At 40.6% G+C, this 25,403-nt stretch overlaps 1 protein-coding gene across 2 annotated transcripts in view; it reads right to left on the reverse strand.

Annotated features, from left to right (window-relative positions):
• Positions 1-25,403, reverse strand: part of PKNOX2 (PBX/knotted 1 homeobox 2) — a 355,675-nt gene that overhangs the window by 25,995 nt on the left and 304,277 nt on the right. For both annotated transcript variants that reach the window (XM_031960947.1, XM_031960946.1), the window contains 4 exons: positions 24,752-24,940; positions 7,716-7,845; positions 6,905-7,002; positions 996-1,115 (listed from right to left, as the gene is read on the reverse strand). In XM_031960947.1, coding sequence (XP_031816807.1) covers positions 996-1,115; positions 6,905-7,002; positions 7,716-7,845; positions 24,752-24,940 — 537 coding nt within the window. The remainder of the gene's footprint in view (positions 1-995; positions 1,116-6,904; positions 7,003-7,715; positions 7,846-24,751; positions 24,941-25,403) is intronic.

The raw sequence follows: 25,403 nt of genomic DNA on the forward strand, positions 1-25,403 counted from the left end.
ACCATCCTTATATTCCATACCCCGCCCTACAGGTGCAGACAGAATCATTTACCCTTTGCTTTAAAATCTCCACAGTTGTCAGTCTGAATAAGATGCACCAGGGTCTTGCCCCCCTCAAGTCGTTCCTAATAACTAACTTGAATCCTTCTTAGGCAAACAAAGCCTCCACAGCTGTGTGTATGTTCTATAGGGCAATGAGCATTTGACTGTCCTACACATAGAAGGAAGACCAGCACAGAAAGCCCTCAACTCAATAGCACTGAGGCTTCTCTCAATCAGATTGTTGAAAAAGAGGCTTGGTTGGGGAAACTGTTGATGCTGTTGTCTTTCCCTGGGGGTATGTGGGAAAGGAAGGGAAGATGATGAAGGGAAGAAGGGAAAATGTTATTTTCAGATCAAAGACCCATACAGTTCAGTATTTATCTTGCTACTACACCCTACATTTGTATAAATGCCTTTTAAATACTTTTCATTGGGTCTCCACAACAATCGTATGGGATAGGTTATTTTCATTTTGCAGATGAGGAAGTTATGGATCAAATGGGGTAAATGACTTAAGGTTACAAGTCAGGTTAGAAGGAAAGCTGGAAGGTTTGTTCAGAGGTTGTGCATTGTGGTAGAAAAGTTACTGAGGTTAGGGGATCTGGGTTCAAGGAATGGGTCTGTCACTAACTGTGATTTGGGGCAGTCACTTTAATTTCTCTGGGCTTCAGTTTCCTCATCTACAAAATGATAGGGTTAAATACATAGCTTCTATGGTCCCTTTCAGATCTAGATTTAGGACTTCTGAAATGGACCTTGTGGGCCTTTTACTTAAGAAAACACTACCATTGCTTAAATCATCCTTTCTCCTTTGGCCTGACCCACAAAAGAAAACATCCCTAGAAACAGATTCTCTTTAAAGTTGCTCCTTCTCTGAGAACCTGAAAATGACAAAAAGGGCTAGTTCACGTGGTGTTCATTCCTTCCCCTCCACCCAGAGACTTCACACTCACCATGAGGTGCTGGAAGAGCCAGGAACGCATTATGTTGGTGGCGTGCTTGGGTAGGACTCCCCTTTTGTTCTTGGACTTCTTATCCTCGTTGTCCAGGAGGGAGGTGAGGTCAAGGTTAACCTTCAGGGCAGGTGGAGAGAAAAGCCGCATCAGCAGCCACACAGGGAGTGAAGGACCTGTTGCCATGGTGATGGTGGCATACAAAGCCAGCTCCTTTTCCTGACCCATTCTCCTGCACTACCTGCTCATGTCCCCATGATGGAATAATCACCCTCCCTCCCACTCCCCCTCTTTTTCTTCTTCCATAATATCAATTTCTTCAAGTTAAAAAGAAGGGGAAATATGCAGAAAGAGAGAAAGGGGGAAAGAGAGGGAAAATAGGCTACACAGAATTTGTAGAATCTGCAGAATCTGTCTTTTGTCCTAGTAAGACTAGAAGGACCTCCTGCTCCTACCTCATGGGGCAGGAGGGCCCAGGGAGACTTAAAACATTTGCTTAATGGGTGGCAAAGGAACTATACATAAGTGCTCTATTGTTCCAGGGAAGCAACTGTGTTCTGGGCTCCTGAGGCATCATCAGTACTACTTCTGTGGAGAAGACTGTCCTACTCTGTGCAAGAACTGGGAGGGAAAATAGGCAAATCCAGGAAGGAGGAATTTCTCCCATTGGAGCTCTTCTCCACCTTGCCCCTTGTCTCTGGATCCTTGAGACACAAGTTGCCATATTTTCCAAAGCAAACTTGAGAACTTCTATTTCTTTTGTAGAGTCTCATTTAAAGTTATTTTCCTTTAAAAAAAAAATCAAGACTCTACCAGAAAATCTGGGATGAATAACTGCTATAACTTATCTAACTCTCTGGAAATCTCTTTGCTTGTTTACTCCAGCAATATAGGAGAACTGGACTCAGGACAAGATTGCCCTACACATAGCAAGTGATAAACAAAGATGTGTGTAATGATGATAAAGGAAAGGAGATGGGGAGGAGGGAGAGGACAGGATGCAAGTGAGGAAACAAGCAGGGAGTTTGAGGCTTCAAAAAACTTACTGAAACATCAATTTGAAAATCTCTACCACCACCCACTCCTCTTTTCCCCAGGTTTCATCAAAACATTCCTTCAGTATGAATAAAACATCAGGCTCCAGCCCCATGCCAGGCAGGGAGGGCTCCCTCTGGCCCGGAGTATGATATAAAGTAAGACTGGGGTTGCATACATTGTGCTGGCATTGGAAAAGGCCTTTGGCCAGATTTGTGCCCCTGCCCTTGTGGTCCCCAAACTCCCTATTAACTAAAGAGTCCAAATCTCATTTAGATGCAGCGAAGAATGTGTTATCTACATGAGGTGGAGGTAGCTTGGGAGAAAGGAAGGAGATTGTTTTTGGATCCCAGACCTCCTCAAAGGTTCAAAAAACTAATCAAGGAATCAGGAAGAAAGGAAATTGGAGGATAGAGATAAGAATTGAAGAATGAAAAGTGTCCCTGGCTATAAGAGAGGGAAACTGTGAGATAAGAGAGCTGAACTTGGAATCTCAGGACCAGAGTTTTTAATCTCAGTTTGGCCATTTCTGGGGGCAAAGTGATCTTGAAGATAACTTATCCTCTCTGGACCTCAGCTTCCTTACCTGTAAAATGAGGGGGCTGGACTAGAAGACCTGGCCCTAGGGCTAATCCATAGTGATTTTAAACAAATCATTTAACTTTTCTGTGCCTCAGTTTCTCTCCCTACAAAGTGGGAAGAAATATTTCCAACCTCATAAACTTGAATGTTAAAGTGCTTCTGAGATTTCAGAACCAATGATGCTCTAAGAATTAAGTGTTCACTGATTGTCCTACCTACCCCTGCCTGGCACTGCAGCAAGGTACTGCTTCCTTTGAGGAAAAGGATTTTCTCAATCTGGAGGCTGATAGTGACATTATGGAGGATTCTAGGAAGTTCACACAACTCCAGAAAAATTCCAGGGCCTTGTCCAAGTGAATAAATCCAAGTACCCTGATTCAGTTCCATAGGCCTCAGTTTCCTATCACAACTCTATCCCTTCACTTTCTTTTTTATTGCCCAAAGTACTTTTTTTTTTTCAGAGCTTCAGGGTTTTAAAAAAAATTGTACCACTGTAAGTACCTTCTCCACCAAGGCAGATTCTATCATGCCCTGACAGAAAAGCAGTGAGTTTTCATGACAACAACAACAAAAAAGTTCAAATTAACCTTGACCTTTCCTCCTGGACAAAAAGGATATGAGGTTGAAGTCCAGGCTAACAACAGGAACAAAAAAAATTCATTAGGGATTCATTAGGGAGGGAAGGAGTAGAATATTCTGGTGATAAGCCTCCTTGGACCCTCGGCTTAGCAAGGCTGATTCTGGGAGAAAGATGTACAATCTTTTGCTAAACCTTGACTCCATCATGGTAATGTCATCTTGTTACTCTTTGAGAACAAAAGACAACAACCAACAATCTATTATTGCTGGGTTGCTAGCCTGCTCAGTGTTTGTGCCCTGCTGGGATGCTCCCTGGTCCATGAGGAAGGATTCCGTGAAGGAGTCTTCACAATCAAATAGGCATTTTTTTCTCCCTACTCCATTTGCAAAACTAGCTGGGAAGAAAATTTCTTTTATTCTTAAAAAATGTCGCCCTCCTTCCCATTTTAAAGGGCTCCCAGGAAGCAGATCAGTCTTGGCCCTTAATCATCTAAAAAGAAAGGAAGTAGAGGTAGCACTTAGTCATTTGCTTAGTCATGCTGGTTGTGATGAGTGAACAATAATATTTCAGGTTGATATCTGACTCCCCTCACTGAGAAGTGAGGGGGTGGAAAGCTTCTGGGTGGAAACATACAATAGAGAAAGATCAGGAAGAGATAAAAAACTCTACCACAGAACTGATCTCAGACTAGACAATGCTGAAAGAGATAAACCTGTTAGACATAGAAAACTTAGAAGGTGGTACACTCCCTGGGGTAGAGCCTGGTGGTCCCTTTTCCTTCTTATCCTCCTCTTCTCTTATCCAGGATTTTTGTAGACATCATACTAAGAGTGTTGGGCAGAATGGAGGTAGTGAAGCAACAGGCAATAGAAATGGATATTATTCCATTTCTGAGAGTTCTGGGAAATCCTGGGATCATAGACTTAAAAAAATTAATTTAACTTTTTCAGTAAGTAAAAATCTATTTTTAAAAATCTACCTCCTACTATTTGCATTGCCAAAAGATAAAACTCAACCCAACTCCCTCAAAATACCCCAAGTTTTGTAATGCATAAGTTAAGCAAAACAAATTTCTGCATTAACTAGTTCCAAAAATTATATGACTCAACTATGAGTCTATCACCTCACTGTCAGGAAGTAGGTATATTTCATCATGGACTCTTCTGGAATAGTAATTGGTCACTGTTTTAGGATAATAGATTTGATAGATCTAAAACTAGGATGGACTTTGGAGTCCATCTGGTCCAGCCCCTTTATTTTCCAGATAAGAAAACTGAGATCCAGGTTATTTCTTTAAGGTTTCATAGGTACTAAGTATCAAAGGCAGAATCTGCACATGAGTCCAGATTTCAGAGCTAGTATCCATTCTATTGTACTACTACCTTCCTAAGTAAGACGTCTTGACTTCTTTTTCTTTGGGATTTTGCATTGGGGGTAACCTTTCTAGTACATAGAAGATTTCTGAATTGCTTAGGATCATAGATAAAACAATAGCAGTAAAAGAGGAGGGAGCTTTAGAAACTATCTAGTCCAACCCCTTTATGTTAAAAATGTAAAAAGAGAAGTCTATGGAGACAAAGGAATTTGCTATTATAGAAGTAAAAGATGCATAATATGAACCGAGGTCCTAAGATGCCAAATCCTAATGTTCTTTGCTCTTGTTTTAGTGTCAAAAGAAAAGATAAAAAAGGACTTTTCAAGTTTTCTAACAGGCAGTTCAACTCAGTTCAACAGGACAGGAAAGGAGACAGACTAGAATTCAGGGCACATGCTGCCAGGAATAAAGATTTGCATTGGGCTAGGTTCTCCCAGTATTCTGTTTGGTGATTGAGTGTAAGGGGGCTGCCAGTGGGAATTACAAATGACATGATTGAGCTGTCTTGGAATATTGGCGGTTATGCAAAACTCCAACCTTCAAGAAGTTTTCCATATGAAGGGCTCCCCCATCTGAGTCCCCTTTTTATATCCAAGTAAGAAATAGCATAAGAAGCAGGGCCCATGTAGAGCAGAGAAGGCTACTGACTGAGAATTACCCTGAAAAATGGGCTCAAGGGTATTTCTGTAGCACTGCAGTGTCAGGTCCCCAGTGATTTTTATAATCTTTACCAAATGAAAACAGAGGTATAAAACTTTTAGATCAAGAAGCTCCTCCTTCTCTCATTCCTTAAAGTCTTAGGATTTCCCCCAACTCAGCTCAGCTTCTCTTCAAGGGCCAGGCCTCTCTCTGCCAGAGACCTACCTAACAGAGGGCCTGTCTGGTTGACTAAAATATGGCAGAGATGGGAGTAGTGGAAAAGGGAGGAAGAGAAAGGCTAAAGAAGGGGATAAAAGGATCACTTAAATAAACACTGTCTAGTTCATCCCTTCCATTTTACAAGTGAAGTATTCCAAGATCATAGAAGAACAGAGATAGAACATCTAAAAGGGCAGAACTTTGCACAAATTTGGTGCTTAATAAATATTTAGTAAATTCAGTGCTTAGCATAGTATCTGGCACATAATAAATGTTTACTAATTAATAAATGTTTAATTGAAAATAGGAAAGGAAAGATGGGTGACTGACTGAGATGGGAGGGGATTCCTGGGGCACAGGAGAGCATATATAAAGCAGTATTAATTCAAGTCCCCATCTTCTTCAAGTTTAGCACAAAATCTAGGAAGAGCAGGAAGGGCTGTGCCCAAATGAAAGCACCATTGTGGACATGTAGGCTGGTTGGAGGCCAGAGCTAAAAGGAAGGAGACCTGTCAGTTTCCTGTCCCTCCCTCCACCTCAACCCTCTCTTCCCTCTGGAGCCAGGCCAGTGTTTCCTGGCTTAACCAGTAGCACAGCCTGTCTCCCTAGGTAACAGGGGAAGTGAGGGTGAGGAAGGCTTGTAGGACAAAGGGGATTGATGTGTAAGGAAATGGCCAGGCAGCTTCTCCTTAGGGGCCCCTGCTTCTAACTCTACAAAAGGAGTGAGGGGGAAGGATAACGAAGTTAAGAAAAAACACCAGCAGACAAACCTCAAATCCCATCAAGTCTTGCAGTGCAAAGTACAAGACATATAAGCTTTTTCAAACAGATTCCCAAGAGGGGGAAGGGGAGGGAATGGTGAATAGCACCCGCTGCATCCCTCTGGTGACACAGGAAGAATGCAGAGGGCTGGACGTGAATTAGACAGGGCTTCACAGCTGAGATCATTCAGAATTCTGGCTTTGGCCTCAAATGACCCTACAGGAAAATGATCCAATCCCAATTATTTGACAATGCTCCCCTTCCCCCATCATCCCCAAACTGCATGGCTACCTCCATCTTTTAGCAGTTTCCATTCACCTCACTCACACAGGACCCTGCTTTTCCTTTTAATCTTTTGGGAGTAGGGAGCAAAGGCTTCTGGGGACTTTTCTAGTAAACAAGATTTTCCCATTTTAGGTCAAGATGGTAGATTAGTCAGGAAAAGTACAAATAAAGTGAAATGAAATAACGGGGCCTGGGGAAGGGAGAAGGTAGTAGGGGAAGAGAAATATTGACTTCCTTGGGGAAGAGTTTTCTGGGGATGGAGTGAACATGCAAATACTATGTAAATGTGCATCTGTCCCTTTGAAATTGTCAGCTTAATCCTCATCTATACCCAACCTGGGCACCCCCTCTTCCCCATACCACTGAGGCAGCTTTGCTTAGTTATTTTTTAAGAAGGTCCACAGATAGCTTCTCTTCTCTTCCTTAACTTACCTGTGTATTTTGGATCTGGATAGCTCCCTGGGGAATTGCTTGGGTGACCACCTGACCCTGGGAGGTTACCATGGTAACTGGCTGGTACAAGGCTCCACCTGGAATAAAAATGGACTTTAAATCACCAGCAGTGTGCTTCTCTCCTCAAACATAGCTGTTCTTTTAGACCCTTGAGCTGACCCTGTATTTACATGGAGAGCCTTTAGTCCAATTCTTGAGGGTTCATGCCCAGTACTGACACTATCCTGGAAAATTACAAATCTACAGGATTCAGTGGGGAAGCCTAAAGATCACAGAGCTCAGAGAGCTAAGATGAGGGAGCTCAATCTATAGTGGGATGTTAAAGGGGAAGTCAGATGGGGGAAACTTTATAGTCAATGGGCCATTTGGGGAAAAGCCCCTCCTTCCTGGCTATAATCATCTTCACCGGGGTTCTATGGGATTTATCTCCTAGTTTCTCCAAAGCTGACATGTGAGATTTGAGGAAATTTGGCAATACTGCCAACTGGTCTGCCTGCACAAGGAGAGAGTATCTCCTTATCAAGAAGTATTTGAGGACTGCCTGTTCTAAGCCCCTTTCTAGTCAGATAATGAACAGTTCAGCAATGAATGAATGAATGACCCAGAAAAATGCTGTAGATGGACTTCAGTTCCCTCTCTAAACTGAGACCTAACTTCCCCTCCCAAACTTAGATTCTGGCCTGTTATCTGCTGAAGCTCCCCATCTTTACCTCCAAATCCAGTCCTTATTCTAAGGAGTCTCACATGTCTTTAGACCACACACCATTTCCTCTTCCCTTTTGTTACTCACCTGAAACAACTTGTGAGTTGACTGTTGTCATTGCAATGTTGCCTTGCTGGAGTGCTGAGGCTGGTACTACAATGCCCTGGGGGTTATTGGAGACTCCTGTCATGGAATTGGGGGAATTCTGCAGGAGGTCCTAGGGTGAAGGAAGGTATGATTTGGATTTACCCTCTTTTCCTCTAGATTCCATCCAACCCACCCTCACCAGCTCCAAACTATGAGGAAGAAAAATCTCACCAAGGCCCTCTTCTATAATCCCACACTCTATCCTTATTCTATTCCACAATCCATTTCTGTCCATGATGAGAAGTATGGAAAAGATCAGCTTTAGGATATTTAGGTAATACTGTGATCCAAGGGATACTGAGGTGGTGCTAGGGCTGAACTTCAAGCTCAATGTGAGCCCAAAGCACGGCACAAAAGTCCAAAGAGCAGATGCTGAATCAGGCTGAGTGAATAGAGAGCAGCACAGTGTCCAGGACAGGGGACCCTATAATTCTGCTATGCTATGTCATAGTCAGACCATAGCTGGAACTGGGTTCAGTTCTGGGCTGTCCATGACAAACGGGAGGGGGGATTTAACAAGAATGAAGACTATGCTTTATGGAAACTGGCCTAAAAAACTGTGGATATTTGATCAATCAAAAAGTGTTTATTAAGGGCTTACTGTGTTTCAGGCATAGTTTACCTGTGGAGGAGTATTGATTCAGTAAATTTGGTCAATCTTTAAGTACTAAAGAGCTGTTGTACTGAAAAGGGATCAGACTTAGAATCCTGGTCTTACAACCTGCTATTTGTGAGTCTTTGGCCAAAATGCTTTAATTTCTTTGTATTGGATTTTCCTTATGTGCAAAGTGGAGGGAGTTGGTTACTGACCTCTTAGGTCAATATATTAGGTCCTATATAACCAATGAAATAGAATAAATGAAAAGAAATTATAGAGTTGGATATAAAGAAAACCTTCCTAATAATCAGAGATGATCAATGAGCCAATTTAGGAGAAATACTGAATGTCAGGGAGTAGTTATTTTTCCTATCACCAGAGACCTTAAAGCAGTGGTCATTGACTACTTGCTTTTGGCACAGTGTAGAGAGAATTCCTCTTCAGACTAGATAACTTTTGTAGATCATTGAAAGATTTAAGGTGAGAAGGAAATCCATTGTTTTTTTTACTATCAGGTTTTATGATTCTAAGTGTCTATGGGATCAGGGTTGGATTAAGATAGGAACTTTCAAATCTGGGGCAAAGCGTCATTCCTTAATTCCCTTATCTGTCAACAGAGAGAAGTCAGCTAGGAAAATAACATAATACAAAACCAACAACATATAAAGAAAAACAACTTAATGATAAACCACAATTCCAGAACATACACCTTTTGAAGCAGGTGACCTGCTTCCTTGCCAGAGGTTTAAAATGCAAAATAAGATAATGCATTGTTTGATCAGGGCAGGAATCTGTTTTTGCTAAACTATGCATATCTGATATGAGTGTTTTTGTCTTCTTTTTTAATTGTTCAATTTGGTTGTAATAGTGAATAGAGCACTAGGAGGGAGAACATCCTTTCAGCTTATTGCTGGAATTGCCAAAACTTTCTACACAATTCCCCTTTAACATGCAGATTTGAGTAGACTCCTCCAAACAAAATTAGACAGTAAAAAAAGAGAAATCGGGCAATAGGTCTAAAATCAGTTTAATGAATCCTGTCCCTCCCTCCCTCCTTCCTTCCCTTCTTCCTTTCCATTCTTCCCTGAGTGATATTATTGGGCAAGACACGGAATTTCCCTGGGCCTGAGCTTCCCTATATGTAAAATGAAGAGGTTGCAGTCAATGTTGTCTAAAGTTCCTTCTACCACTAAGTCTCTTCTCCTTCCTTATATCTCTGGACAGATCCTCAGATTTCTCCCTAGCATCTGTCTGGTCACAGGTAAGTAAATAAAAAGAAAACACATAAAAAAGAAAACTCTCACACAAAAGTTGAGTGAAACCTTAAACTAGCTGTTACACACTGCAACCCCAAACACAAGTATTGCAACTGTTAACTTTTCCAATGAATACCTTGTAGAACTCAGGCAAAGCCACATTAAGTTACCTCATCCCTGGCAATATGGAAACTAAGGCAGCACCTAAAGAAGTAGAAATTACTAATTTAAAATCTTTCTCAATTGAGCTGATTAATCAGCTTGGTTTCAACTTTTCCTCTAGAGCTATTTTTTTTTTTGCCCCTCTCCAAGAACAGGTCTTGGCAAAGTGGCTGGATGAGATTATCCTATAAATAAGAAATCCAGAGCAGAAGGCCTGTGAGTGTTCCTGCCCATCCACTTGCTTTGGCCCTCTGACTGTCTCTTCTCCTTCAAGGGGGACTGGAAGTCAGGACTCCTGGTTTCTATTCTTGGCTCTCTGTACTTCCTGATTTGCTGTGACCTTGAGAAAAATGAACTGTCAGCTCCATACTTTGGCTTCCTTCTCCGAGGAGTGTGAGAATGACCTTTTAGTGGCACTGTAAGCATCTTGGAGGAAATAAAAACAGAAGATTTATAATTTGTCAGAATGGAATTTAAGGTCTTTGTGGCCAGGGATAAGCATCTGGCACTTTTTGTATCTCCCATAATTTATAGTTACAAGGGGTCATGAACAAGGAGATGGAAGACACCTTAGAGCTAATTTAATTCAATTGTCTTTTCACAGAGGGGGAAAGAAAGATCCAGAAAAGTTAAGTGTCTTGACCAGTATCATCATAGTGATGATGAGAGAACTGGAATTAAAACTCTAGTCCTTGAAGCAGAAAGCTAGAGAACATTTTTTTCTGATAAAAGTCTCCTTTCTAAAATATAGAGAGAATTGAGTCAAATTTATAAGAATACAAGCCATTCCCCAAATGAGAAGTGGTCAAAGGATATGAACAGGCAGTTTTCAGATGAATATATTAAAGCCATTTATAATAATCTGAAAAAATGCTCTAAATCACTATTGATTAGAGAAATGCAAATTAAAATTACTTTGAGGTACCACCTCACACTTGTCAGATTGGCTAAAATGACAGGAAAAAATAATAATAAATATTGGTGGGGATGTGGGAAAATGGGGACACTAATATATTGTTGGTAGAGTCATGAACTGATCTAGCTAGGCTGGAGAGCAACTGGGAACTATACCCCAAAGACTGTGCATACTCTTTGAACTAGCAGTGTCATTAGTATGTCTGTATCCCAAAGAGATAAAAAAAAAGTGGAAAAAAACCTATATGTGCAGAAATGTTTGTTGCAGCTATTTTTGTGGTGGCAAGGAACTGAAAATTCTTGCCCATCAATTGGAAAATTAGCTAAATAAATTATTTTATATGAATATATTAGAATCTATAATACAATGTAATATAATTTCTTATATTTCTATGAAAGATGATGAACAGGCTGATTTTAGAAAAGCCTGGAAAGATTTACATAAACTAAGTGAGTGAAGTGAGCAAAAATGGAGAACATTGTCCACAGTAACAGCAAGATTGTGCAATGATCAACTACAATTGACTTGGCTCTTCTCAGCAATATAGCGATCCAGTGCAATTCCAATAGGCTTGGGATGAAAAATGCTATCCACATCCAGAGAGAGGACTATGGAGCTTGAATGAAGATCAAAACATACTATTTTCACCATTTGTTGTTTGCTTTTTCAAGACAGTTCCAATAGACTTTGGATGGAAAATGCTATTCATATGCAGAGGATGAAATATGGAGACTGAATGTGGATTGAAGGATATTATTTTCACTTTCCTGTTGTTATTGTTTTTTTTGTTTTGTTTTGTTTTGTTTTGTTTTGTTTTCTTATGGTTTTCCCCTTTTGTTCTGATTTTTTTTTTCCAACGTGCCTTATATGGAAATGTTAAAAATTGATTGTACATGTATAACATATCAGTTTGCATGCTATTTTAGGGACAAAGAAAAAAATTGGAAGTCAAAATCTTACAAAAATAATGTTTGGAAACCATCTTTCCTTGTAACTGAGAAATAATATTCCATTAAAAATTTTAAAAGAAATAGGTAAAAGTATAGTATTTAGATTCCAAATCAAAGTTCTTTCTTTACTGTGGCATTCATTCCTCCCTTTGAAATTAATCCAATTCTATTCAATACTTTTCTTGTTTGCCCATCATATGAATCATATTTGGAACAATCTATACATACAAATCCCTAGAGTTAGTCTCTATATAGTGCTGTTTACAAGGGGGACAGTAAACACTACTGCATGATATTGGAAAAGACAGAATCATTCTGGATCTCACTGAAAATGGAAAGATTAGAATAGAAGATCTATATAGCCTTGAGTCCATGAATAGTTTATGCATGAATTGCATCTATGTTTCAAAATATCTGTGGTAAGATATAAGCTCCTGAAGGGCAGGATATGTTTTGCTGTTGTCTTTACCACCAGTACTGAGAACTAGTCTGGCATTTACATAGTAGATGTTTAATAAATGCTTATTGATGATTTCTTTATTGTGGCTTTTCTCTGGGAGATACAGAATGGAACTGTACAGCAATCCCTTTCTGCACTGTTGAATCTTCCTAATGACTGCTACAATTTCATGAGTTACTGTTGTTTAATCAAAAAAAAAAAAAAAATCAGCACATAGTAGCCCAATCTTCAATGGCAGGTATACATTTCATTGCTAGGTCTTACACTGAATGTCTGTTTAGTTTGACCAAATATGTCAGGGCTTTCACTTCAAAAGCATATATAGTGTTTCAAGAACTAGAAGTCATCTCCATGCCCCAGTGAGAAGTCAAGTTGGATTGTGATTGATAGAATATGCTTAGGTTATTTGCCACAAATATTCAATTATAGGCTAGCTTCATTGTAATTTACCATTGCCTGGATCCTTTCTCTCCACTGCCAGTTCCAGTGTTAAAAAGGGAGTAATAACAGCTGACATTTAGGCAGCATGTTATGGTTGATAAAGTGTTTACCTCAAAACTATCTTGAGATAGCAGCAGTACCAATATTCTTGCCCCCATCTTAGCGATAATGACACCACAACTCAAAATACCTTCCTAAGCACAGCCTAGACTCAAATTCAGGTCTTATAATTGCATATACTAATAACTGTTATTTCCATTGTAAAAAGGTTAGACAGTTAACTGAAGCCAAACTAAATTAAAAAGGTCAGTTTTCTGGAGGAGTTGGGTAGTGGTAAAAAGCAAATCTAACACAGTTCATCCTAAAATTCAACAGAAAAACTCAAACTCAACTCTTAGGTTGTCTATTATTTGGAATTTGGAATTATTCATGTTGTTGCTCTGCTCAATTAGTGGAGAGTTATTCTGAGTTATTACTCAGAATATTAATAGCTAATATTTATATAACCTTTTAGGTTTGCAAATTATTCTATGTATCATGTTTACTTATTTGCTCCTCATGACAACTTTGTGAAGCAGGTGTTACAGTTAGTTATCTCTATTTTACAGGTGGGAAAACTGAGGCTGAGAGAGGTTAAGAGATTTATTTGCCTATAAGTGTTTGAGGCAGGATTAAAATTTAGGTATTCCTAGTGCCAAATCCAGCACATAGCCACCTAATTGCTTTATTGTTCTTCCAGCCAGTTTATTATTCCAGGGAATATCCTGGAATTAAATAAAATATATATAAAATCAGGAAAGTTTATGATTCAACCATGCATAAATTCTTACTAGCTTTAGGAAAGTAACTGGCAAATCTAGCATAAGACTAGCTGTCTTCTCCCTCCCTGCTGGGCTGAGGTAGTCTCTAGGTATATTTCATCCTGTTGGGAAGTTTTGATATTGTTCAGTTGTGTCTAGCTTTTTGTGACCCCATTTGTGGTTTTCTTAGCAAAGATACTGGAGTGGTTTGCCATTTTCTTCTCTAGGTCATATTACAGAAGAGGAAACAGGTAAGTTTAAGTGATTTGTGCAGACTTGTGTCTGAGGCCACATTTGAATTTCCTCACTCCAGGCCAGGTGCTCTATCTATTGCACCACCTTGGAAAAGTTAGGTTAACTAAAAGCAGTTCCCATGGCCTGCTCTTCTGTAGCCCCATACTCCTCTGTAGTTTATAAGGTCTCAGATAGAATATAAGGTCTCAAATAAGGTCTCAAATTGAAACTGTATATCCCATGGAGGAAGCCATACTATTGAGTAAAGAGCATTCCTGCCCAGCTATCTAACTTTGGACAGGGTTCTACTGGTATTGGTGGGGGAAGAGAAGAAGGGAAGGAAAAGGAAATTAAATGATGCCATCCCAGGGATACCCTCTTTTACCCTCACCCCCATCCCTGCATAAGTCTCATGAGCCGTGCACAAACATTTGGTCCAAGACATCATTCTACCTTTTTGTCATACTAACATTAGAGATTGGATTTTGTCCCCATGAACTCTCCCAATGACTTTCTTCAGATAAATTATTTGGGAAATTTAGAGGATGACACAGGAGGGAATGTATAGCCTGCCTTGAACCATGCAGGGACTATGAAGCAAAATTACTGGTAAGCCTCATATTGTAATAAATTACAATGATTTTCAGAGTGACAAGATGAACTAAAGCAAAATCCCCCTTTCCCCCAAACTACCCAGTTAATAAACTAAAGCTATTAAATGACACTAGGTATTCTATGAAACTACTTAACCCACAGAGGAAAGAAATCTCCAAACTAAACCTAAATCACTTCACTATCAGACTGGGTTCTAGTTTCCTATAATCTGCAGCACCCTTTCCTGAGGGAGCTTGAGCCTGGTACACTGAAAAGAATACAGAATTTGAGTCAGAAGACTTGGATTTGAGTGTTGGCTATCCTGTGTAATTATAAGCAAGCCACCCAGTCTCTCTAAGACTGCAGCCTCTCTCATCAGAAAAATGGGGATAATAATATTTTTCTCACTTGTTTTTGTGGCACTGCTGTGAGCAAAGTGTTTTCTAAACTATAAAGGGGTATACTTACCTCAGAGGATTGACATGATCAAATGAGATAAATATGGCTGCAATGATCATTATTATTTATAAGGCACCCTGCTAAGGGCTGGCACAGAAAAATGAATTGACATAGTGTCTGCTTTCAAAGATCTTGCCTTTCTGTTTCACTATTTCTGAAAGCAAAGAGTTATATTATCTGCCAGAGACTGGAAGAAAACTCAACTATGAGTCCCACATTAGAACAATGATCTATTTAGGAGAGATTAAAAAAAAAGGTCCAAATAATGATAGAAATGCATAAGATAAATATAAAATGCTGCAAGAAAGGAGAGAGCTGAATAGGTACCCCCTTCTTTGCTGTAATTATGTCTGAGCGAGGAAGTCCCAATTTCCCAGGAACGTGGACTTAATTTTGCCACCATATCTAAGTCTGTTGGCTAGGACTCCCAAAATTCACTCTGTTGATAGTGAGGAAACCTAGTATCAAAGGCAGCATCATCCTGAATTTTTATCTTAGGTTTGTTGTCTTAAGATTTGCTGCTACCTCCTCCCCTGGCCGCAAATCTCCAACTGGGTAGAATGAGGAAAAACATGTCCCCTCCACTCATGACATAGGCCACCTGATAGATCTTTCTCAGAGAGTAAGTACCTCAGGTAGAAGATGTTATCTAAGCACACTGTTATTCACAACAGCTTCCCCTGGGTCCTACCAGACTCTAAATCAGGTGAATGTTATTCTATCTAAACACAAATAGAATGATTTCTTTTAAAACTCCTTAGCATCTTTAAAAATGTGAGAAACACATTTTGTAGTTTTCAAACTAAACTTCCCAAGTCATCATGAAAGGGGAAAAGGAATTTATATAATGCCTATTTTGTGCCAGGCATGGAGCTAATCTTATTTGATGCTCACAACCCTGTGAAGTAGATGCTATGCTACCCCCTGTTTTGTAGGTGAGTAAACTGAGATAGAGGTTAAATGACTTGTCTAAGATTGCACAGTTAATATATGAGGCTGATTTTTTAAAATAAAAACTTACATTTTTAATTTTATCAAATAACAAAAGGAAAAGGACAGTGGAGGAATGAGTTCAGGGGACAGTTAACTTTTGTTGAGCTTATTCAAAAGCTTTATGTAAACAATATGGTTTTTAGCCTTTGTTCATAGGTTTAATTCAGAAGAATCAAACTTGGTCCATATCTATAAATTTAAATATCTTTTTATCTATACATAAATTTGAGGCTGACTGTGAACTTAAATCTCCCTAACTCCAGGGCCAGGGTTCTATTCACTGTGCCATCAGCTGCCTCCTAGAGCAAGGCTTCTTAAACTGTGGGTCACAGACTCATATGGGGTGGTCACATAATTGAATGTGGGTGTTGCTTTATTATCAAACATTTATTTTGCAAATGTTTGCTAAGCAATACCTATTTTATATATCTATATACCTGGGATCCCAAAAAATTTCTTGGGTAAAAAGGGGTCACAGTGGAAAAAAGTTTAGGAAGCCTTTTCATAGAGGTTGACCCTGTCTCATGCTAGAAAATCTATACGGAGTTTAGTGTTTGGTTGCTTTCCACTGAAATAGTTTTCTAGTGGGGAGAGGGGAAGCAGCAAGAGCTCAAACTGTTGTATATTCAAGTCTGGAGTTACTGGTTTTGGTCAGGCTCATGTCTCATGGCTTAAGCAGCTTCCAGGGCTAATCATAGCCCCCCCCCAAAAAAAAAAAAATGGCAGACTCATTCTGTAAGAATAGTGCTTTAGTATAGCACTAGGACTTGATGACTCAGAAGTCATGAATAAACAAGAGTGTTTCGTCCCTTCCCCTCCCACTAACTCCGATATTCTGCTCACCTACTGATGCTTAACGATATAATTTTCCTTTTAAAGATAGAACAGTAAAGGTAAGGACTGAGGGAAGTAGTAAATGGTCCCAAAACCTTTGCCTCCCATTCTTAACCAAAGTGTGACTCATTCTTCCTTAGATTATTGCCAGAAACCACAGAGATGAGGGAGGGGAGAGGGAAGAGGACAGGAAGAAAGGGTAGAGTTTGGACACCTAGTGCATTTAGGTGGAGATGGCATTCTTGACCTGATTTGTAATCAGATTCTGGGTTTCACTTAGAATCTCTTTAGACATATAATGAAAAGGGAGAAACTGAAATTACTTTAGTCTAAAGAAAAGATAAAGTAATCAACATTCAAACTGAAGCGGTTTGAGGCACAGTGGATTCATGATCAGACTAGAGTCAGGAAAACATTGTCTCATACTTTGCTGAAGTCACTTAGACTCTCTCAGTTTCCTTATCTGTAAAATGGGAATAGGAACACCTACCTCACAAGGATCAAATGAGGTAACATATGTAAAAGATTTGGGAAATTGCAAAGCGCTTCATAAATGCTAGCTAGTCTACTATTATTATAAATCATGAGAGGCAGTATGGTTTGGTGGAGATTTGGTCTCAAATTCAGGAAGATCTTCAGTCAAATACTGCCTCTAGATATGACAGTGTGACCCTGGTCAATTCACCTTTCTCAGTGTTCTAGATAATGAGGCTATATGATGCAGAGGAGATGACCTGCAAGGGTAAAGGGATTTCTGCACACAAGAGTTTCTTATATAAATTAAATCTCAAGTCCTTAAGCTGTTAGTAGCTCAAAACTGCAAACTTTAAAGACTTTGGGGATATCTTGTAATTTGGCACCTATATAATCATCATCATTTTAATTATGTTGTTCAAGCCCTTACCCAGAGGCCAAGAGAAGAGGAAAAGAGCTTCAGCTGGTAAGACAGGGAATCTGACTCGAAGAGTGAGGACAATAATCCACTGAAATAAATGGGCAAATAAGGGAAAAGTAGTAGAAACTTTCTTTATTTCTTGTTCTTTCAAATATCATCTTGAGGGTGGAAAGGGAGATACGATGGGAAATATAGTTAATGATAAAAGCTAAATATATCAATAAAATTTACATTTTTAAAAAAAGTCATTTATTTAGAATGGCTTGGGTGCCATTGTGTCTAGACAGAGGAATAGACTAAATGACTTTATAGGGTCCCTTTTAACTGGAAATTTGGGGAAACCACATACCATTTCCCAGATTTAGTGGTTTTTGAAAAGGCTTCCAGACCCTAGCTATTTGCTATGTACTTCTCGGGCCACTAGATGTCTCTGCTGATCCACCTGGCCAAGCCTTGGGCTCATCATGATAGCTTGAGTTCCATAGAGAACTAGTTCAAGTCTCACCTTTTTTGGAAAAGTTTTCCTTAACCACCACAATCTGCAATGTTTTTAAGACTATAATTTCACAGCACCTTAAGTGCAAAGACTTTCAAGGCCACCTAATTCAATCCCCTCAGTTTACAGAGGAGAAAAATGAGACTCAGAAAGATGGTGTAATTTGCCAAACGTCATTAAGATAGTAAAGAAGCCAAACAGGATTTTGAAGCCAAATCTTCTAACTCCTCTAACTTCTAATCTACTTCTCTCCTCCCTTTAAATCAGAATAACTTATTCCCCAATAGAATGTAAAATCTTTGAGATTCAGCATTCAATTGAGATTTACACATTTTTGGTCTTCATTATTTCTAGCATATAGTTAAGAAATGTTTGATTTATTGACAATTGTCTATACCGATTTGACGCATACCATATACTGCATTCTGCTGTATATTGCTTTGTATTTGTGTCCTGATTCAATTGAACAAACATTTTTCAAGCCTCTTAGGTACCAGGCATGTGCCAGGTGCTAGGGTTACAAAGGTAAAATAAAAGGTAAGAAAAATAATAATAATAAAGTCCCTGCTTTTAAAGGGTTTACACTCTATAGAGATGAGGGAGATCCAAGATGTAAAGAGATAAGCACATTTTTGATAACCTAAGGAGGGAGAAAATATTAACAAATGGGGGGAAATAGAGCTTTCAATAGCAAGTGACTCAAAAACTCAGTTTTGATGGAAGACAGGGATTCTAAGAGAGCAGTGAACTGGAAGGGTATCCCTGACATAAGGAACAGCCAGTGCAAAGGGGAATGGAAAGTAGTGTAAAAAGTTAAGAGGTAGGGAATAGGCCAGTTTGGAGGGAAAGTGTATATGAAGAGTAATATGAAATTAGCCTGGAAAGGGAAGTTGTGGCCAAATCGTGAAGCACTTTAGATGCCAAGCTGAGTTAAGTTATAGTTTATCCTAAAAGGCAATAAGAAGACACTGAAGAGCCTTGAGCAGGGGAGTAACATGATTGCTCTTATAATTTAGGAAAATGATTTTGGCTGTGTCGAGGAGGACACAGATGTATTAAGAGGACAAAGATTGAAAGCTGAAAGTCTAATGAGAAGGCTGTTGCAAAATTTCGATAAGAGGTGATGAGAACTTGAACTAGGAAGAGGGCTATGAGAGCTGAAAAAAGGGGAGAGATGGAAGAGATGTTTTAGAGAAAGAACCTATCACCTCAGCAACTGATTGGATATGAGGGGGATTCCTTATAGATCATGAAGAACTCATCCTTGAGCTCAATTATGGAATTCTTGAGAGAAGAGGCTTTTGCCCTTCATTTCCTTACATCTCTTTTAATATCTAGCATAGTGCCTAGAACATGATAGGCACTTAGTATTTATTTGTAAATTGACCAGGTAGGAAGCTCTTACTATTTACCCTTTTCCTTACAGTTTCTCCCTTTCTGTTCCTCTTTTCCCTGGGTCCAGTCTGAAGCCCCTCTAAAGCTAGGGTGGGTTCCCAACTAAGAAGCCAAATGCCTATAAACAAACCACTTAATCCTCTTTTTGTATTGCTCTAGCCAGGGGCTCAACCCTCAAGGGATAGGCAGCTCTGGACTGTGGGGACAAGAAACAGCTGCTGCTCTTAAGGAACATTCCTTCCCGGAAGGCTCTGCTCAGGTTTCACTGACTGAAAAGGGCTACTCACTTTGTCTCCTGATGTTGAGCTGGGGGAGGGTTTTGGAGGAGAGGAGAGCTGGGAGCCCAGGGTGAGAGACAAAGATTTGGAAGATGGTGAACTTCATACTTACAAAGTGCTGGGCAGCTGTTGGCAGACAGAGGGAGCTCCAAATGCTATGGGGTGGTGGTGGGTTTGAACATCTGACACTCCTGTGCTACAGAAGGGGTTCTCTCCACTTCCTACTCTTTATGTTCCATATAGTGGCTGAGCCCCACAACCAGCAGGGAACTTCCCAGGACAGATAGCTTCCCCAAAGCTTGCTGGGCAGATTCTCAGGATGTAAACTGAGCTGCTTTGACAGAGCAGTAGCATATTTGAGGAAAAAGGCTTTTTCATGTTTGTTTTTATATCCCCTCTAAATCAGTGCCTAGGAAACAGTAGATATTTAATAAATGTTCAGTAGGTCAGATTACATATTGCACTATATAAAAAAGCTGACACTATTTCCTCCTCTTATTCCTACAAGTCAAAGGTTGACTCATGCCCCATTGCTCTATGGACACTCCAGCACTGGTTGAAATTAAGTTGTACACACACACACACACACACACACACACATTAACATCTATTTGGATTACTTGCCATCTAGGGGAGGGGATGGGGGGAAGAGAGGGAAAAATCTGGCACACAAAGTTTTGCACTTTTTTTTTGCAATAGAAAAATTATCCATGCATATGTTTTGAAAATAAAAAACTGTAATTAAAAAATAAGATTTAAAAAAAATGAAATAAAGTTGTATACGCCCTTTGTCCCAGGAGAAGGGTATAACTGTGCTACTCATCCTTGGCACACAGTCTGCTTGTTATTGAATTACTTGGTCCTCACAAAACAAGAATTATGACCCCATTTTTCAGGGAAGAAACTAAAATGCAATGAGGTTAGACAAGTTATTTAAGGTCACACATTAAGAGTAGAGACAGAATTCAAACCCAAGTCTTTTGTTTTCCTGAGTTCAGTTATATTTTCTCTAATAAACTACCTTTTCACAATGTCAAATGTCCACTGCTTTGATGAGTAGCCTGCTCTCACTCCTGGCTTTTCCTACTTGTAGTGAGTTTAGGAAACTGCTATTCCCTGTGATTCATTCCCTGAACATAATGCCTTAGGAAAAGGCCAGTCATACATTCAGTGGATATATAACTGATGATTGCTGCATACTCATTGCTGTGCAAAAGAAAAGGACATCTAAGACAGCACCAACTTTTAGGGAGGTTACAATCTCCCTGGGAAAGAGAGGCATACAAATGTAATAAAAATGGGAAATTCCCCTGTATTTACCAGAGAGCAATTATAGACTCACCAAGAGTCTATTTCGAAGGGACCTTGGAGATCTTTCTGTCACAATCTCATCTAAACCACAAATCCTTTCCACAGGATCTCCAACCAGAGTTAATCTAGCTCTCCTCAAATCTTGCCAGGCACAAGTACTCTCTTATTTCCCATTCCATATGTGGACAATTTAGGAGCCTATAGCAAAAACCACATGGTTTGTTGTTGTTGTTGTTGTTTTGTTTTTTGTATTAGTTCAGTTGTATTCCAACATTATTACAGAGAAAGAGAAAATTAATGACATGGTGAGGAGAGATCCTGCCCACAGGGAATCAATAATTTGACTAGGACTGGAGACTAGAACTCAAGGAGCAGTTAAATAACTTTTGATAAGTATGACCTAATGCTGAAGAAGGGCTTCAGTTGCTTAGAGGAGGGTGGGAAGGATTGTGAGAGGCTGGAATAAGCTTTAGGGAGAAGCCAGAGTCCCTGGACTCTGCTTTGTTGGGGGGCATCACCAGGGAGATACTTGTGCCCCACAAAGGTAACTTAATCTCCTTGCCAGCCCTGCCCCCCCACCCCTTTCTTCATTCCCTACCAGAAAAGTAGTAGATGCAAATAGCTAAGGAGGAGGAAGCCAGAAGAGAGGTAATGTGGTGGGAGGATTGGTTTCTAAAAAACTGAAAATTCTTTCATTTTTCAACACCAATGTACAAAATTAACATATGGAGGCAAACTATGAGCCAGCAGTTTGCAACAAAGCAGGCGGGGGCGGGGAAGGTGGGGGGGCTTTGCAGGGAGAGAAGAGAGGAGTGCTGGGGGAGAGGAAGGGGGAGGAGTAGGAATGTTGATCCCTTCAGATCATGTTCCAAAGGGGAGAGACCCCTCCCCAAGCCAGCCAGGCAGTGCTGCTATTTTAGGCTGGGGGGGGGGGGCGGAGATTAAGGCTGAACCATGACGAATGTCATAGAGTAGTTTTTCTTTTCCTCTGGGGCACCCTTCCTTCCCCTAGCTCAAAGGCTTGGGTCCCCAGTTTTAGCTTCTACCCAGGAAAGCCACTACTCCCATTTCTATCATTTTAGAAGTTCATGGGAAACTCATGAAGTCAGCTGTGGCCCCTCCCAGAAAAGGACTGTCCCATCCTCTTCCTAACACTTTTTTCTCTCTCTTATCCTGCCCCCTTCTCTCTGCTCCTGCTAATTTCCAAGCTTTCTTTCTTTGAGGAGACTTGAGGTTTTTGCATTATCGGTCCTTAGGATCAGATTTCCCCTCAGTCAGTGGTCTGAAGCCTGAAACGAGAATGACAAAAGTTGCCTCCTTCTTTCGCGGTAGATCCAAGGTCCCGGGGCTGGCCAGAAGGACTTTGAGATCCTGTTCACCCTCAGCCCGCCCTGCTTTAAGTCCCTTGGGGGACCCTTGCCAGACGCTGGTCCCCAGTCCCCACACGCGGCGCCTTTGCTCACTCGCTGCCGGCCCAGAAGTCACACCGGCTTTCCCCTCCCCTCCGTAGCCTGGCTGCTCCTTGCAACCTGTCCCCTCCCCAAGTCCAGACCTAGAGGTAGAGTTGGAGGGCCCAGGAGGGGGAATCCAGTGCCTCTCTAAGGGCCTGATTATTTCCAAAGACTTGTGCTAATTTTCTGATATGATCCTCACATCTCTGTGAGGCACTAAATCCTCATTACTTTTCCTGACTGATGCATTCTAATTAGATCAACACTTAAAAAAAATTCACAATAGCCACAGGATGGCTTTCCATCTCATTAACTCCTCACTTATTATTTTCATGAAAATTACTGATAAAAATGTGCATCTCCATTTGGTGAGGCCTCACAGCCTCCTCAGCTCCTATCTCGAATCTCTCCCGTCACCGGGGCTGCGCACCGTTGCCATAGCAACCCACAATAATAGAAACTAATAAATTACAAACGAGATGCTCGTTGAGCAATTATTGTCCTCTTTTATGCAAGTTTCTTGCTAATTTTGATCATAAGGGAAAGTACAATAAGACTCTGAAGGAATGAGTCTATTTCAAGAGAATATTAGCAAACAGAAGCCTGGGCGGCTTCTTCAGATCTGTGATAAAATGATTTGGTTATTTCAGGCAATCAAAAGAAGAAATAAACTTCTTGTCCCACACTCCACATAATCCAAAGTCCCCACCCCACTTTCTCCCAGTTCCATAAAGCTTTTACATGGCAGGGATGGTATTTGTTTTCAGGGTGAGAATTTCAGGAGAGGAAGCTCACTATAAAAGAGATTCTCTTAAAATCGTTCTTCCCTTTGCCCGTTTCCATCCAACCTGAAGTGTCCTGAAAATATGGCTTTATGTGTATGGGAGGGCTCATGCTCAAAGACCTTCTGGAAACTCCATTGCACGGTCTTCCTCCATCCCACCTTTTGGCATTTCACAGCTTGTGCCCCCTCCTCACCTCTCTCATCCCATCAGATGGGCTAATTGTAGAGAATGAGTCAGCACAAAGCTTCTTCAAGAAGACATTTCAATATGTTTAGACTGAAGGAAGAGTAGATAAAGTCATCTTTCTACCTTTCATTCTGGACACCTCCCCCCAAAGAGGAACGGGAAGAATCAGGGAGGGAGGTATTGTTCCTTGGATCATAGATTCATGATCCTGAGAGGGAACCTGAGAGATTACCTCTTCCAATCCTCCTTTTACAGACAAGGACGTGGTGTTAGAGAGGCTTCATACTTTGTATGAGGTGACACAGAGGCTAAGTAGAAGAGTTGGGAACTGTACACAAGACCCAGGACCCCTGTGCCGTGCTTTCTAGGAGAGGAGGCCATCGTTGTACACAAGTAGCAAAGACTACCAAGGTCTTTGAGGCTCATCACTGTTTTGGAGATCTCACACAGCAATAGGAGGCTCTTAACTACCCCCAGCTGTCTGTGCTAGGAGAATAGATGAGTGGACTCTATGGGGGCCTTGACAACTAAAAGAGCCAGTGAGGTAGATGTCTTTTAAAACATCCTCAAATATTTTCATGATGTCCACCCATTATTGAACCTGGGGCACTAAAGAGTCAAAGGGGGAGAGAGGGCCTCAGTGTTCTAGAGCTGTAGGAAGCCTATCATGAGGCTCCTCCTTGGATGGAAATTTGGTGAACAGATGTCATTAGATCCTTCCCTTATGTGATGAACTGGAGGATCAGCAGAACTCTCTGCTGATGAACTTCTTAAGCAATAAATTGGAGGATACTAGCATGGTCCACCCCAACCTAGAATACAGAATCTGTCCCTCATTCTTTTGAAAATGGAGTAGAGAGCTGGAGAAGCAGTATTGGACAATCATACTGAGCAATGTTTTGGGGACATGTATTGTGGGAACCCAAAATTAAACACTCTGCTGAGGTAGTAGTGGAGTGAGAAGACATTCAAGAATCATTGGGAGAGAGTCATCAAGAAAACATGAACTGTCCAATAGGTAGAAAGGAACTAAAAATGATCGGTTTGCCCATAGCAATCCCCACAAAGAACCCAGGCTGCCCAGGATTCTCTGGCATCAAGATTCAAATTTTACCTTATGGTAAAATCAGGATCCTGGCTGCCTGCATGTGAGTCTCAGTTTTACCCCCTCAGAGAAGATACTTTCCTTCTCCAAAAGAGTTGTTTCACCTATAAACAACACTTTCCTCAGCATTAGTTTGGAGACCTCACACAGCAATATGAGGCTCTTAACTACCTCCAGCTGTCTGTCCTAGGAGAACAAATGAGATGACTCTATGGGGTCCTTGACAACTAAAAGAGCCAGTGAGGTAGATGTCTCTTAAAACATCCTCAAATATTTTCATGATGTCCACCCATTATTGAGCCAGGGGCAGTAAAGAGTCAAAGGGCAGGACCCAATGTTCTGGAGTTGTAGGAAGCCTCTCCCGAGATATATGTTACCTGTGGGTGCAGGTTTATGGAGGGTTGATTGGGGGAATAGGGACCTCCGAGGTCGTTCCTGAGCAGGTTGTCACTGTGCATCTTAGTCTTGAGGCAGGTGATATAACGGTTACAAAAGTCCTTGCAGAGTTCATTCACCTTCTCCAGCTCCAGCAGGTGGATTCTCAGAACCTGGATTGCTTTCACCATCTGGAGAGCAGGGAGGGTAGGGGAGGAATGAGAAATGAGGTCATGGCATCTATTCTGATATCATGTATATATATATACCCATGCGCTCTTCCAATTCCCCTCTCTATGACCCCAGGGCCACAGGAGGAGAAGCAGTATCACTCACTGCAAAAGTATGCAAGGGAATTGTGTAGTTTCTTAAAGAGGCCCTGTCTCCAGAAAAGCTGCCAATCGAGCAGGATATATAGATTCTCCATCTCTGAGGTAGTATAGTTCCAATCCAATTTCCCCAGGAAATTTTCGTAGATTAATCCTACCCTAATTCTCCAAAATATCCAAATAATTTCTAATCTCTCTATACCCACCCACCTCCAATACATCAACATTCTCTTTACAGTAATTACATATTCTAATAACCTTTTAAGAATCTTTGTCTCCTGTAGTTCTTTAAGGTCAATGGTATTTGTTCTTTAAAGAAAAAACA

This window comes from Sarcophilus harrisii, chromosome 3 (assembly GCF_902635505.1).
Source record: "Sarcophilus harrisii chromosome 3, mSarHar1.11, whole genome shotgun sequence".
In the NCBI taxonomy this organism is placed as follows: domain Eukaryota; kingdom Metazoa; phylum Chordata; class Mammalia; order Dasyuromorphia; family Dasyuridae; genus Sarcophilus; species Sarcophilus harrisii.